We start from the raw sequence: 16,782 nt of genomic DNA on the forward strand, positions 1-16,782 counted from the left end.
AACTCCTGGCACAGGGGAGTTACTCAGACGTCTACTGAAGAAGCCAAAGAAAAAGCTTTTGTTTTTAAGAGGCACTTGGTGCGGGGCTGGAGAGGTGGCTCAGTGGTTAAGACCATTGGCCACTCTTCCAGAATTTCTGGGTCCCATTCCCAGCAACCACATGGCAATACACAACTGTCTGTAACTCCAGTTCCAGGTGATCTGACACCCTCACAAAGACACACACACATGCAGGCAAAACACCAATGCATATCAAATAACAACAACAAAAAAGACCCTTGGTGGAGGGCAGGGCTGGAGAGTGGCTCAGCAGCCAAGAACGCTGGCTGCTCGTGGCTGGAGTTTGGTTCCCAGCACCACACTGGGTGCCTCATAATCACCTGTAACTCCAGCCCCAGGGATCTGATGCTCCCTACTGGTCTCTACAGGCACCTGCACTCACAAGCACATAGCCACATACATACAGCCTGACACAGACACTGGCACACACACACACACACACACACACACACACACACACAAATAAAAAATAAATCTTAAAGTAGGACACTCGAACTCTAACCCTCCTTCCTTTTCTACCTCCCCCCTCCTTCTTTCTCTCCTTCCCTCCCTCCCTCCTTCCTTCCCTCCTTCCCCCCCTCCCTCCCTCCCTCCCTCTCTCCTTCCCCCCTTCCCTCCTTCTTTCCCTCCCCTCTTTCCCTCCTCCCCTCCCTCCTCCCTCCTTCCTCCTCCCTCTCTTCCTCCCTCCTCCCTCCCTCCCTCGCTCCCTCATATAGGCTGGCCTCAAACTATGTGCTATGGGCCTGGGGATGCCCTTATATTTCTGATCCTCCTGTCTCAACCTCTAGTCCCAACACTCAACTTCAGCTAACAGGTGTGCATGGCCATGCCTGACTTACAAGGTACTAGAAACAGAACCCAGAGCTTCATGCACGCTCCCTACCAACCGAGCCATCTCCACAGCCCCAGAACCCTCTCCTCCTGTGTTAAAGTTAATAAAGTCTCTCTCCTATAGGAGGACAGCAGTTAAGGAAGGGGAAGTCACTGCTGTTAGAAGATTCGCCTGTGAACGGTTCTCATTTATAGAAGGTAGAAGGTGGTTATGGGTTCATCAAATGGGGAGACTAGGAAATTGGCCTGGCACCAGGAAAGGGAGTAATCAAAGTAGGAATGGTGTTCTTAATTCTCTTAGGCAGCTGTCTATATACCTATCCATCTTGGGAGTCTGTGTTCCGGTTTTGGAGAGTTGTCATTTGGAGTGACTGCTTGAATCAGAGAATCTTTTTTAAAAAAGATTTATTTATTTATTATAAGTACACTGTAGCTGTCTTCAGACACACCAGATTCCATTACAGAGGGCTGTGAGCCACCATGTGGTTGCTGGATTTGAACTCAGGACCTCTGGAAGAGCAGCCAGTGCTCTTAACCACTGAGCGATCTCTTCAGCCCGAATCAGAAAATCTTTCTGCCTGGTGTTTTGGTGTCTACTGCATGGTGTGGGCTGATACTTGGCTCGCGACTCCCTGAGTGTTTCAGGGTTGGGATGAAGGAAGCAGGGGAGAGATGTGGTCACTCTCCCTTCAGTGAAGACACGTTTCCCCCACTCCATCCCTGGTCCCGTAGGTAGGCCCACACTAAGCTGTTGCCAGGGTGACACACCCGGAGTCCAGGCCTGTTGAGCTCCCCGTGTACTCTCCCCAGACCTGCTCCTATCCCTGGCAATTCTCCTTACAACTACCTCCACGTTGGAGCCTTTTCTGCCCCCGGGACTCGCCTTGCTGTTGAAAATGGTCCTGAGAACCCACAGCAGTGCCATGGCCTGCTCCTAGGCAGGCAAGCTCACTAGCTCTGACCACCCTGAGGATATTTCCAGGGACAAATGGGATCTCGGCACCCAAGACCACCCACAAACCCGCCCCTCGCCCAGGCAGAACCAAGTTTCTCAGTCTCTGCCTTTTGCCTGTGGCTCACCATCCCCACCTCCTCGTCCGTGTTCTCGTGGACATCTTTCCTCCTCTTCTTCTTCCTGTCTGACTCCTTTTTCTCCTTCTCTGGGAGGATATTGTCAATCCAGGCCAGGTCATGCTGGGAGAAAATCAAGTCCAGGAGCCTTCGAACAATGATTAGGCCCAGGATCTGGGGTGGGAAGAAGGGCAGAAAGGCTGAAGCTTTGTGGGCGCTCAGGGACAACTGTGAGCTTGGGTTTTTCTCTCCAGTTGGCTGAGTTCAGGAGCCGTTTGTGTTCAGTGTCTTTGCAGATTTGTGTCCCCAAGACTAACTAGCCAGCAAGCTCCAAAGATCAAGGCATCTAGTTCTGGAGTTACAGGCCACTGCCACCATGTCCAGTATACATCTTTTTAAGTTCTTGAATTGAGCATGGTCTCTGCCTGACATGGTTCATTTCTTTTCAGTTGCATTCGTTTTACACGGTAAAAAAATTACTATTTTATTCTGTTTCTGAGACCAACTTGAGGGTCACCACTGGGAGCTTTGCCTTTCTGCTTTGTTCAGCTTCCTCAAGCCTGCGCCACCCCTCCCTCACCCCTCCCTCACCCCTCCTCCACCCCTCCTCATCCCCTCCCCCTAACCCCACCTGCCCATCAGGGGAGGTTGGCTGAGTTTTGCCCTGACCTCAGCATATGGGTTTCTCTGCACTGTTTCTATGGCCCTGTTCTCTGCTCACTGGCACTGAGCCTGCTGGGAGGCACTGCCCTGCCCAATCTGCCAAGCACCAAGGAGCCCACCACACCCTCCTCACCATGACCGGGAAGATGATAGCAGCCATGGTTGACTTAAGGATCCAGAGCAGGGCCAGGCAGAGGATCTGCACCAGGGTGAACAGATGGATCCGGCGAAGGGGCACATGGCGCAGGAAGGCGTGGTCCGGCTGGTGCTTGGCTGGCATGAGGAAAAGCTTACAGCGGTCCCAGAACTGGCAAGAATAGAGCATAGGACTCAACCAAGAGGTCAAACTCCAGGGCCAAAGGCCTACTGGGCTATGGGACTAGGGGAAGTGATGATCTGGTAGGGTCTTGGAGAGGGGACTTCTAGTCTGGCCTTATGATAGGCAAGTGCTATCTAGGCATGTAGAACATAGGGAAGGGGCCCTGAGCACTGGATGTAGGAAACAGCCTGCAGAAAGTGAGGAAAGGAACGTGAATATGGTGCATATTTAAGGGAAAAGAAACCATCTTAGCAGCACAGACTGTCAGGAGCCCCTGGCCTCAGGGTGAAGCAGAACAAAACAAAATCTTTTCTTTTATAGAGCTTTTTTTTTTTTTTTTATAAATCATATAAATCTTTTCTTTTATATTCCCTATAGCTTTAGGGAATTAAGGAGGAAAAGTTCCTAAGAAAGCTTGACCTGGCTTTCAAATTCTGGGCCTCAGTTTCTCCATCTGTAAAATGGGAATCTAGGGTCCTAATCGCATAGATTATACAATCTCTGTAAAGTACGTAGTATCATCATTTTGGTGGCACGATGGAAGTAGCATCATTACCATTATTCTCTCATGGAATTGGGACAGCAAACCTTTAAAGCCTTGGTGGATCACTACTAGACATAAAGTTCTGACTTTCGGTCACATTAGCCTGGGGAGGACACAACCTTACCTGGATGCCATTCAGGGAGGCCACACCCATGTAGAGGAAGACTCCATAGAGCACTGGCATGGGGATGTACTGAAATGAGAGGAGAGGTTTGGGCTGGGGAGGGTCCTTGCTAGGTGGTGATGGACAGGGGTGTTAGCCAACCACAGAGAGTGCTGGAGAGCTGGACTTTGAAGCTCAGGGTCCAAGAGCAATGTGAAGCTGGAAGATGCGGGGTGGGGGTATGAGGGTGGGACAACAGGCCTGCAGCTCAGTGACAGGCCGGTCTGCAGCTGCTTTCAGGACTGGCTGCTCTCTCGGCCACTCAGAATCTATCCAACGTGGGTTACTCCTTCCAGCAAGAGGGAAAGCCCACAGACTGAGCACTATTCAATCCCACCGGATTCCTTCCGCTCCTGCCTCAGCCACAGAAGGGGCTGGGACCCCTGGCGAGCTGAGCAGATGCAAGTAACAGAAGGCATGTGTGATAGGCAGCATTATAGAGACTAAGGAGCACAGATCCCCAGCTCGCCACGGACAATCTAGTGGGCACCCGTCCCTGCAAACGAGAAGAACAGCTTGCTTTTTCAAAAGCAGAGCCATGTCATTTACTCTGTCCTACAACCATTATTCCAAATCTTCAAATGCCTTCTTTCTGCCACCGGGCTAGGCTGCATTTCTCTTCCTTTTTTTCCCTTTATCTGTGCCTGTGCTTGCCGCTGAACCAAGGCTGGCCTGCCTTGCTCTTGGGTGGTCATGGGAGAACGCTTGGTAAGCACAAAGTCTGAGACCAAGATGGGTTTCCTGACCTGCAGGTGCCATTTAAGAATGTGGAGTGAGACAAGGGCTGGAGGGGCTGCTCAGCGGTTAAGGCACCAGCGTCCACACCGAGCGGCTCACAGCCACCTGCAGCACCGGCTCCAGGGCACCTCATGCCCTCTTCTGGCCTCCACAGGCACCTGTATTCACATGCGCACAGCCACACACAGACACACACACAGTTTTAAAAAGCAAATCTTTAAAAGAAAGACTATGGACTGGAGAGATGGCTCAGCCGTTAAAGGCTAGGCTCACAACCAAATATATAAAAGAAAGACTATTAAGACATCCATGTAAGCAAATGATCTCTTTTAAGTTAGATTGCTTAACACTTAAGCACTAAGGCTTGGACCTAGATGTTGTAAGCTTCAGTCCCAAGGCCTTCGAGCTGAGAGTTAAAAAGGGATATAGATAAGCCCTTGCACCTTCCTGCTAGCTTGTGAAAAATGTCCTACTTATAAAACGACACAAAAAGTCACTAAGTTAACACCATGCAAATTGCACTCAAAGTTTAGGAGCGATTGAAAGGAAGCCTTAAATAAAATGTAATAATATGCTGGCATCTTTGTAATCCCAGCACTTGAGAGGTCGAGACAGGAGGATTGTGAAAAATTTGAGACCAGCCTGGTCTGCATCTCAAGTTCCAGGCCACCCAGGGTCACATAGTGAGACACTGTGTATAAGAATAAAAGAACAAGTGTCATGTGCTGGAGACATGGCTTAGTGATCGAGCGCTTGCTGCTCTCCCAGAGGACCTGAGTTCTGCTCTGAACACTCGCAGTGGCTGGCTCACAACTGCCTATAACTCCAGCTCCAGGGTAATCTAATGCCCTCCTCCGGCTTCTGACGGTGCCCAAACAAACGAGACAGACACTCACACAGACATACATGTAAATAAAAATAAAATAAGTATTTAAAATACTAATCGAGGACCAGGCGAGGTGGTGCGCGCCTTTAGTCCCAGTACTTGGAAGGCAGAGGCAGGTGAGTTTGAGATCAAATCTACAAATCAAGTACAAACCCTGTCTCCAAAAAAACAAAACAAAATCAAGATAAAGAAATCAAAGAGAGTAGAGGCATGCACCCTAATTAGATATCAAGCTGCCTGGTTTATGCGGTGCTTGGGATACAATGAGACTGGAACACAAGGGCTCCTGCATGCTCGGTAAGCACTCTAACAAGAGTCCGAGTGTGCTGGGCAAACACTCTTCCAGCTGAGCTACAGCCTACGATATTGAAGACACAGCACCAGAGCCCTGGGAAGTTCTTGATACTCCCACCCTCAGGACACTGTACTCCTTACAGTTGGGCTGTGTGGCTGGGCATGTCCCCATGAGGCCGTCCACACTTGTGCCTCCTGGGATAGAACTTTCCCATGCCCTGGCTTTGCAGCCCTTGTGAGAGATGGGGCTGTTTAGTACTGACTGGAAAGAGCTTAACTCATACGTTTGAAATCCTATCCTTACCTTTTTTTTATTTTAATTTTTATGTGGGTGTGTGAGAGTGTATGCCAGGTACATGTGGGGCCCTCAGAGGCCAGAAGAGGCAGGAAGGATTTCCTAGAATAGACGTTATGGTTATGAGATGCCTGGTGTGAAAGCTAGGATCCAAACTCAAGCCCTTGGGAAGAGCAGCAAGATCTCTTAACTACTGAGCCATCTCTCCAGCCCCCAAAGCCTTTATTTATAGGAAGGTGGGTCCCTTGAGATGCTCAAACCAGAAATCCTACAGTTTATGATCCTGACTCCCCACTGGGGATCTGACCTAGTTCCCCACTGGTGCCGGGTAAGCACTGTGCCACCGAGCTCCGCTCCAACACACTTCTATTATTTTTTTATACTGTTCTAGGCCTGCTGCCCTCGACTAAGAACACAGACAAAGTTAACACAAGATCAGATGTATGATTGTAAAAGACTGGCCACTACACACAGGCTGTTAATAAATGTGCCCATAAAAGAATTGATCACATTGTAAACGGAACAAAAGGATGGAGACTATAGTAGAATTTTCTAGCTGCTCTCTGGTCAATTCAACACACAGAAAAAAGTGGGTTGGAATGGCTGCATTGCTGAACACGCCCCACAGCCGGCCTCTAGTCTGACATTGACAGGAGGAGATGGGAGCCGCTGTCTGCAAAGTGTAGGGAGGAACCTTGGGTCGACAAATCCTGCTTCTTTTAGATTAGTGGCCTTTGACACAAACATTTGTCAAACAGTGTTAGGACTGACACATGATGGTTCTTTGGAAACCTTTTCACAGTGAATACTCCTTGCACATTTAAAATGCACCTTGGAGCCAAGGAGACGCTCAGTAAGTAAAGTCTCCTGTTACTGAGCCTGACAATTGGAATTCAATACCTGGGACACGCAAGGCAGCAAGAAAGTACTGATTCCTGTAAGTTGTACTCTGACCCCCCACCACACACACACTCCACACACACCACACATACACACACACTCCAACACACACACACACCACACACCACCACACACACTCACACACACACCACACACACACACACACATACACACACACCACACACACACAACACACACCACACACACTACACACCACACACACACACACACACACACCACACACACACCACACACACACATCACACACCACACACACCACATACACACACACACACACACACACACACACACACACACACACCACATACACATACACACACACACACGTACACACACACATACACACATATAAAAATGTAAAAACTGAAAGTGATCCTTGGTCTGGAGCTACAGTCTGGTGGCAGAGAACGGTCTAGCATTCATGAGACCTTGAGTTCCATCCCTGAGACCATAAAAGTGGTTCTAGATTTGCCTGTGATTGCACCAGGGCCTTGCCTGTGCTTAGCGAGCATTGTGCAGCCGCTGATCCCAAGCCTCGAATGTGTTAGGCAGTCTTTCCTCTACTGCTCTGCTCCCCAAGTCTTCACTGTACTGTTTATCTAGGCCAGTCCAGAACTCGTTCTGTAGCACAAGCTGGCCTTGAACTTGTGACTCTTTGCTTCATTTTCCCAAGTTACAGGCCTAGGCTATCAAACCTGGCTCTCAATTACTTTACTTGTACTCACTCAATCAACTTTAAGAGCACAGTATGCTCATTTTAAACAAGATTTATCTTCATTTTGTGCATATGAGTGGTTTTGGTGGCATATATGCGTGTGCCTAACATGTGTGCCTGGTGCCCGCTGAGGCCAGAAGAGGGCGTCAGACCCTCTGAAACTGGAGTTGCAGATGGCTGTGAGCTGCCCCGAGGGTGCTGGGAACCAAACCCAGGTTCTCTGCAAAAGCTACCAGTGTTCTTAACCACTGAGGCATCTCTCCGGCCTCTAATCATTTTTACATTTATTGATTGACTGATTGTGAGTGTGTTCACGCGTGCAGGTCACTGAGCACACAGGAAGGTCAGATGACAGCCTTCAGGAGTTGGTTCTCTCCTGACATCATATGGTCCAGATGAAACGCCGATTGGCAGCTCAGCAACAGGTAGGTACCTTTCTTTACTCACTGAACTATCTCATGGGCCTGCAAGCAGCCACTTTCAAATGAACGGGAAATACCCGCCCATCTGTGGTCTGATCCGTACACAATGGAGACCTTCCTCTGAAGGACCCAGCTGCACACCTACTACTCAGATGTGTCCAGCATCTCTTCTTAAGCCAGAAACACTTGACAGAGAACAAATCGGGTGCATTTGGCTGTTCGCTCTGTTCTTTGCAAGGTTACCTCAAAGGTGGAAGAAGGGAATGGCTACAAAATCGGACTGAGTTTAATATGAAAGGAAAGTCCTGGGCTGCAGAGAGGGCTCCACTAGTAAAGTGCTTGATGCACAAACAAGGTCCTGTGTTGAACCCTCAGGAGCCGAGTGAAAAGGCCAGGTGCAGAGGCACATGGCTGCTATCCCAGCACTGTGAAGGTAGAGGTGAGAGGATCCCTTTAGCTCACTGGCCAGCCTAGCCAAATGTGTGAGCTCCTGGTTCAGTGAGACCCTGTCTCAAAAAAAGAAGGTAGAGAAGTCAGTGGGATGGCTCAGGGGTTAAGAACATGTATTGCTGGGCTGGAGAGATGGCTCAGTGGTTAAGAGCACTGACTGCTCTTCCAGAGGTCCTGAGTTCAAATCCAGTAACCATATGGTGGCTCAGAACCATCTATAATGAGATCGGATGCCCTCTTCTGGTGTGTCTGAAGACAGCTACAATATATATATATATATATATATATATATATATATATATATATATATATATAATAAATCTTTTTTTTTTTTCTTCCGGGGCTGGGGACCGAACCCAGGACCTTGCGCTTCCTAGGTAAGCGCTCTACCACTGAGCCAAATCCCCAACCCCCCTAATAAATCTTTAAAGAACACGGACTGCTTTTGTGGAGAACCTGGGTTCAGTTCTCAGCACCCACGTTGAGTGGCTCACAACCTCCTGAAACTCCAGGAGAATCTATCACCTCAAACACACAGACACACAGACACACAGACACACAGACACACAGACACACACACACGCACACACACATACATACACACATACATACACACACATACACACACATGCACACGCACACACACACAGATGCACATACACATATACATGAAGGAAAGTCTTAGTGGGTATTGGTTGAAAGACAGGACCATGAATAGGTGAGGATGTGGTAGAGAAGAGAGCAGTGAGTGAGACCTGTCAGAACTACTCCATTCCTGACTGGTAAGTGACTTTTTTTTAAAGGACACAGCCTTGAATGCACCCCTGTTACTGTATCCTCTGGCTATCGGAATGGGAGCAAAAGCAGTTTCAAGCTTTGGGAAAACATCACTCATGTGCCCAAGATACAAAAGACAGAGAAGTGGAGACGGTGCCTGCAGATCTTGGGGGTTTACATTCAGGAAATGGGCAAAGCAAGAAGATCTGGAGTGAGCCCTAAACACAGCAGTGTGGTCTGGCCCAGCTCTCAGGGTCCTTGCTAAGCAGGCCAGAACACTGCAGAACTCCCCGGAAAAGAATGTCCTGCAGAAAGGTGGAAGTGGCTCCTGGAGGGGGTGGGACAGAACAGACATAATAGCAGTACTGATAACAGACCGTGTGACGTCACAGAAAGCGATGAATGACAGACACCGCCTTGGCCCGCTCACATTGCCTTTCTTATAGCCTATAGGCTGGTGGCGCCTGGACTTTGGGGGTGATGGGGCAGAGCCTCACCTTCAGGATAGGAGCCAGGAAGACGGAGATGCCTGTCAGAATGAAGACCATGACTCCAGTAACTCTCTGCTCCCTGGCGGAAACGAACGCACAGTCAGGTGTGACCTGGAATACTCTGACCCTTCCCAGCCCGTCCAGCCCTTCTGTTGGATTGAAGCTTATTCTGCCCAATGCTATGGACCTAGGAGGTTCCTTAGTTCAAGGCCCATATGGCCTGGTTAGGAAAGGCGGGGAGCGTCTGACCAGCCCAGAGCATTGTGAGGAGTGCCAGGGAGGTTGCTCAGTGTCTGACAGCTGGGTGCTTGAGCTATGTGGACTTAGGCTGCTCTTGGCTCTGCTATACACGTGTGGACAATATCAGGCAATGCCGTGGGCAGCCTGAGCCGGGTACACAGGATAACAACACTGCTATTGGGATGTCGTAAAGTGCTTAGCGCCCTGCTTTGGTGATGAGCTCCTACCCCTGGGACTCACAGTAGATGAAGACCTGGGAAGGTGCCCTGACTGTTGGAGAGGAGGCAGCAGGGGCAGGGGGAGCGAGGAGGTTTTCCTTCATTGTCAGGCCCTGATATAACCCAGATTGCAGCTATAGGCTCTGGGCAGATTGCTTAGGTCTAAGGAATGGACTAGGAAAGGACCCCACCCTGGCCAGTCTTGAGCGCTTCAACCAAGCAGAAGGGTCTCCCTCAAGGCATGCCGGGTGGTCCATGTGTCCCAAGGACACAGGAGATTCCCAGGGCAGCCACTTTGGAGAACACTGGGGTCTGGCCTGGACCTTGGGGACCCAAAGGGGAAGGGGATGTGCTTTCCTGCACAAACCAGCATGGGGCCTGACATGGGCAGGAGTGGAGAGGCAAAGAGAGAAACAAAAGTAACAAGCCAGGGCTATGGGCTGGAATCCTGGTTGGGTCCAGAAAGGCTCTAAAGTGACTAAGCGGGATATGAACCCATAGAGAGGCCTCCAGAGGGTCTTGAGGAAAGACAAACCAAGGGCAAGGAGAGGTCCTACCGTGGGTGAGAGTCTAGAGCAGTGGTCCTCAACCTGTGGGTCGAGACCCCTTTGGGAGTCGCATATCAAATATTTGCATTACGATTAGTAACAGTAGCAAGATCACAATTACGAAGTATCAATGAGATAATTTTACAGTTGGGGGTCACTACAACATGAGGAACTGTATTAAAGGGTTGCAGCACTGGGAAGGTTGAGAAGCGCTGTTCTAGAGTGTGTGTGTGTACGTGTGTGTGTGTGTGTGTGTGTGTGTGTGCGCGCGCGCACGCACTCGCATGTGTGTTACTACTACAAACTACTAAGAAAAACATATGTGGGAATTGATAGAATTGAATTTTCATCTCTCTTTTGCTTCAGAATTTTCTTCCTATGGCTGTGGTTTCAGAGGTTGTAGAGAAAGCCTTTCTTACTCAAATAGGAAAAATGAGGAAAAAATCCCTTCCCTTAATATGTCCACTCCTCTTCAGGTGACCCCCGGGATGCCTTGCTCCCTCCTACCTGACCCCCAGGAACTGGGGCTGTTCCCCTGGGGCACTGGTCTCCGTCTCCATCTTGAGGCTGTCGATGTGAGCAATGGAGATGACCGTGGCAGCCACATACCAGGGGAGCCCCATGAAGGAGCACAGGGCCATGAGGATGCCCACCCAGAACAGGTCCAGATGGTAGCCGGCAGCCTTCTGTAGGACAGTGGGACAGGTGAAATTCTGGGAACCTGATCTTTCCCAAAGCAACCATTTTGTGGAGCATGGCTCCCCCTGCCTTCCGGTGTGTATTCTGAAGGGGCTGCCCCATTAAGACACTCGGTGGGGCAGAAACTCAGGACTTACAAAGTGTTTGGGTCTCACTGTCCCCAATGGTGGCTTTAGATGCCACCTTGTCTAAAAAACTTGAGCCTGGGTGTGGAAAGAAGGGATGCTCAGGCTTCGGAAGGCCCTAGGTTTGGTCTCTGGTCAGAAGAGCTCATCCCCAGTAGCCATAGCCACAGTTTGGTTCAGTCTAGGTGGGGCAGGGAGTGGTGATTTGAGTTTCTGCAAGGCAGCTCCCCTCAGACCCAAAGTCAGAGAGGGAACTGCAGGAAGCAGGGGGCTGAGGAAATTCCTGTCTCCTTACTGTAGGTCTAAACCCAGCAGCATGTGCGAGGTACCTAAGTTTCATTATCAGGAGGTACACTCCAGAGAAAGAAGTTTTGAGGGGTTCAGGGACCTTGTGCCCAGGACCCAGCCTGCACTTGCTTGCACCTGGTTCTCAGACCAAGCCATCTTGATCCTGTCAAGAACAACTCTCCCTAAAGGCACCAAATGGGGACTAATTTTCTCAAACTATAGAAGGAGAAACACTCCTCCTCCACTCCCCCAACTTTGCTCCTGACTCAGCCTTACCCTCAGCTTGTTCTCCTTCCTGTTGACAATGACAGCAGTGATCTGCTGGTCCATGAAGATCAGGATGGTCACCAGCAGGGCCGGCAGGATGCTGGCAGGGTACACCCACCAAGGATTCTTCCCAAAGGGGGCAACGAACCAGCCTCGGTCAGGCCTTGTGGGCTGAGTAGAGCAAGTGGAGAGGCCTGTTCCTCTTTCCCTTGTCCAGATACTCGCCCACGCCCCCACCTTCCCACCACTCTCCTTCCCCTCCTGGAGGCACTTCTCAACTACAACATTTTCCCCTAAAGATGCTAAGTGCTTGCAACTTTAAAGAGTCAGAGGCGGACAGGGAAGGAGCACAGACCCAATGGGGCTAGAGAACTAAACAAAACCTGACAGGCTGCACCTGAAATGCAGGTGAAGCTCAGAGGGCAGACAGCAGGGCTTACACGGCCACTCACCACAGTAAGACAAAAGACCAAAATGAGGCCTGACAGAATAAATCACTGGATAAGCCCAGGGCTGCCTCTGCAGAGCCTACTGCCTAAGGAGCTCTGAGAGCTGTGGGTAAAATCCAGAATAAAGAACTACTTGTATAGAGGTGGACATTTAAAAAGGAAGGTGTGTGTGTGTGTGTGTGTGTGTGTGTGTGTGTGTGTGAGAGAGTGTGTGTGTATGTGTATGTGTATGTGTATGTGTGTGTGTATATGTGTATGTGTGTGTATGAGTATGTGTATATATGTGTATGTGTATATATGTGTGTGTATGTGCATGCATGTGTATATATGTGTGCATGTGTATATATGTGCATGTGTATATATGTGTGTGTATATGTGTGTATATGTGTGTATGTGTATATATGTATGTGTATGCGTGTGTGTGTGTGTGTGTGTGTGTGTGTGTGTGTGTGTGTGTGTGTGTGTTTAGTGTGCACATGGTCCTGCAGCTGTCCCCTGGCTTCCAGGAACCAGAGCGCTTGTTCTAAGGCTAACACTACCTCAAAGGCAGGACCTAAACTCGGATCCCCTACTTTGGTTGGTAGTTGGTGTGTCTGGGAGGGCTTGAGGTTAGCTATAAGCAAATCATCACTTCTGGATGAATTATTTCTTTTCTTCTCTTTAAATATATATTTTGAAGCCAGGCATAGTGGCACACACCTTGGTCCCACCACCCGGGAGGCAGAGGCAAGTGGTTCTCTGAGCGTGAGGCCAGCCTGGTCTACAGAGTGAATTTCAGGATAGCCAGTGCTATAGAGAAACCTGGTTCATGTGTGGTGATCAGAGAGCAACCTGGAGAGGAGATTCTCTCTTTTACCAGGTGTGTCCCAGGGTTTGAACTCAGGTCGTCAGCCTTGGCAGCAAGCACCTTCCCCCATAGAGGCCTCTCATCCAATTAAAAATGAGCAAGTTTTGAATCATAGACCTCAACTTCAAGCATGCCTAGCATCACGTGGAGAACTCATTAAAGGCTCCTCCTCAATGTTTCCAATTCCAGAGGTCTACGATAGGACCGAGAATCTATTAGAATCTGGCTTTTGGTTTTTGTTACTGTTGGTGGTGATGATGTTTTTTCCTCCAAGAAAAAAGATTTATTTTTTTCCTTCTTTAGAATTTCCCCTAAAAATCTTTTTTTAAATTCATCGTTCATATATTATATCCAGACTAGTTCCCTTTCCTTCCCCCTTTTTCTTTTTTCTTTTCTTCCTCTTCCTCCTCCTCCTCTTCCTTTTCTTCCTCTTCTTCATGAAACAGGGTCTCACTATATATAGCCCTGTCTGTCCTAGAACTCACTATGTAAATCACATGGACCTCAGACTCACAAAGATTCATCCCCATTTGTCTCCAGAGTGCCACCAGCCACCATGCCTGGCAGAGAATCTGCAGTTTCAAGTTTCCTCCTACATAACCCCCAGGAAGTGGGGCTGCTCCCCCAGGGCACTGGTCCCTGTCTCCATCTTGAGGCTGTCAGTTTGTGTGATGGAGATGACTATGGCAGCCACATACCAGGGGAGCCTGGTGAAGGAGCACAGGGCCATGAGGATGCCCACCCAGAACAATATGACACTTGTACAGTGCTACACTTAGGGGACAACCATTCTAAGAGTCACCTGGAACAGCTGGCTCTCAGTTGGCCAAACTGGCAGGTGAGGGAAATTAGAAAGCCTCTAATAGAACCCAGAGGCTTCAGCTGACTGGAGAGAAGGTTCCAGAACCTTTCCCACTCTGAGGGCACAGAGCCATAGATTAAGGTGCACATGCCCCCACCCACCGCTCAAATGACCACCTGTGGGCAGAAACACAAAAGGCAGTACACGGGGTTCCTGGTTGAGAGAGGAAGTTTGATGAGTATAAAGGAGAAGTTTTCAGGTAGGAGGCAGGCAGAGGGACATGGCAGCCCAGGGTAGGGTCAAGGGGCAAACCTTGATGACATTAGGCACGTGCAGCTTGGGGGTTTGCAGGCCAAAACAGGCATCGATTCCACAGAACAGCAGGATGGAGAAAACAATGGAGAAGTCAGCCACCAGGGTTCGGACCTGCGAAGAAGACAGCAGGAAATGAGTGTGGCTCCTGGCTAGCCAGAAGACTTAGTCCTGAGGTGGCAGGGAAGACAATGGTTAAGGGTTGGGACCGGATGTCAGCAGGCCTGGGCTCACACCCTAAATCATCAACCTTGAGTATGTCACCATCTCTCCAAGCCTCAGTTTCCTCTTCTGCGTGATGTAGATAATAGTAGCACCCACCTTGAGGGCACAAGATGTCCTCTAAACACGCTGGCAGATGGCCGTACCCCACCTGGGCTGAGAGGGGGTCCCCTCCATTTCATGGGGACCCTTACCTACTCTCCGACCTTCGATCTGCTAAGAGTCTCTGCTCTCTGTTATCCAGAGGCTGCTCTACGTCAGGATCTGGACATCCCTTTCCTCCCTTTTGGAACCTGTGTCCCCCTCTGTCCATTAGTCATCTTTTTGTCTTTTCAGAGAAAGAGGTTGGGGTCAGGACGGAGCAATGGGGCATGTCCACATCTGGGCTAACACCTGTTCTCTGTGTGGAAAGGAATCATTGGGGAAGCTCTGTCATCGGCTTAGCATGGTCACTCTATTAATTCCTCTGAGTTAAACCACCTCCCACCTGCCCAGGTGCCCCGATACTAGACAAATGAACATTTCAAGTACCTCTAGGGGAGAACAAGGAATGATAAAGAGACACGCAGACATCCCCGGTTCTGGAAAGGTGGCGGAGCACCCGAGCAGAGGGAAGGCACTGAGCTCTCTGGGTGACTGACTGCTCCCTCACCCCCTCTCTCCATCACCATTGGCTGGAGGTGAGCCAGAAGGCAGGCAGCAGGGGGAGGGGGTTCTGGGGTTGAACCAGTTTGCTGAACCATCTAGCTGGCCTTCATGGTCTGCATTACCAAGTGAATATTAACAGCCATGGATGAGGGCTGAGGTTTACTTACATCTCGCCTGCTCTTCCCTCAGTCCAAATCCTGGGGGGTTAATTCTAAGTCCCCTCCAGGAACTGCCTCTGCTGTTTGTTACATCACTGCTCCCAGGGCCTTTACTTACCACACAGCAGGGGGCGCTGCTGCCCTGCCCCCCCACCTCTCTCCTCCTCCGTGCCCCTTCCTCCTGTGACACCTCCACTTTCATCTCTACTAGTGACTGAATTCTTTTGAAAAAAAAATTATTTTATTTTTTAATTATGTGTGTGCATGGGGGTGGAGTGGGGTTGTGCGTGCGAGTGCCCTGCTCACAGAGGCCAGGGGAGTGGGTCAGAGTCCCTGGAGCTGGAGTTACAGGCTGTTCTGCGCTGCTTGATGTGTGTACTGGGAATTGAACTCAGGTCCTCTGCAAGAGTAATTAATACATGATCTAGCCAAGTCTTAGATACATACGTATTACATATACATATATATTATATATAAAGTTATTATCTACATAACTCTGTCTGTCCTAGAACTCAGCTCAGGTAGATCAGGCTGTCCACATATAGAGCTACCCGCCAGTGCCTCCTGAGTGCCAGGACTAAGGTTGTGTGCTACCACGCCTGGCTCCATTTTGATTCTAAAAGGTTAAATATATAAACATTGGTCACAGCACAATCGAGATGCTGGGCAGGTGTATACTTAGTTTCTTATAATCGCGGTATCCAAATAAAAGAATTATTAAGTTAAATAATACGAATTTGACATTTTGCCAGAGTGAGGTGGTTTCACGTGGCCTAACCAAATACAAAGATGGGGAGAACACCTTAAAACGTACTTTCTTCTGCCTTAAGAAATAAAAATTCTCCTGGGCATGGTGGCACCGAGCTTTAATCCCAGCACTCGGAGGCAGGTGGATCTCTGTGAGTTCAAGTACAGCCTGGTTACATGGTGAGTTCCAGGACAGCCAGGGTTACACACACACACACACACACACACACACACACACACACACACACACACAGAGAGAGAGAGAGAGAGAGAGAGAGAGAGAGAGAGAGAGAGAGAGAGAGAGGTTCCTCTGTCTTGTTGTTATCTTTCCCTCACACCCAATGGTTTCCCTGACTCTGCTCCCTATAGAAAACTACTGACGGGACTGGAGAGATGGCTCAGCAGTTAAGAGCACCGACTGCTCTTCCAGAGGTCCTGAGTTCAAATCCCAGCAACCACATGGTGGCTCACAACCATCTGTAATGGGACCCGATGCCCTCTTCTGGTGTGTGTGAAGAGAGTGACGGTGTACTCACATACATTAAAATAAATGAAATTAAAAAACAAACCAA

At 49.4% G+C, this 16,782-nt stretch overlaps 1 protein-coding gene across 1 annotated transcript in view; it reads right to left on the reverse strand.

Annotated features, from left to right (window-relative positions):
• Nucleotides 1-16,782, reverse strand: part of Slc4a5 (solute carrier family 4 member 5) — a 64,054-nt gene that overhangs the window by 6,082 nt on the left and 41,190 nt on the right. The window contains exons 15-21 of the mRNA XM_032906258.1: nucleotides 14,436-14,549; nucleotides 12,035-12,196; nucleotides 11,154-11,332; nucleotides 9,647-9,719; nucleotides 3,613-3,681; nucleotides 2,759-2,932; nucleotides 1,981-2,136 (exon numbers count right to left, since the gene is read on the reverse strand). Coding sequence (XP_032762149.1) covers nucleotides 1,981-2,136; nucleotides 2,759-2,932; nucleotides 3,613-3,681; nucleotides 9,647-9,719; nucleotides 11,154-11,332; nucleotides 12,035-12,196; nucleotides 14,436-14,549 — 927 coding nt within the window. The remainder of the gene's footprint in view (nucleotides 1-1,980; nucleotides 2,137-2,758; nucleotides 2,933-3,612; nucleotides 3,682-9,646; nucleotides 9,720-11,153; nucleotides 11,333-12,034; nucleotides 12,197-14,435; nucleotides 14,550-16,782) is intronic.

This window comes from Rattus rattus, chromosome 6 (genome assembly GCF_011064425.1).
Source record: "Rattus rattus isolate New Zealand chromosome 6, Rrattus_CSIRO_v1, whole genome shotgun sequence".
Taxonomy (NCBI): Eukaryota; Metazoa; Chordata; class Mammalia; order Rodentia; family Muridae; genus Rattus; species Rattus rattus.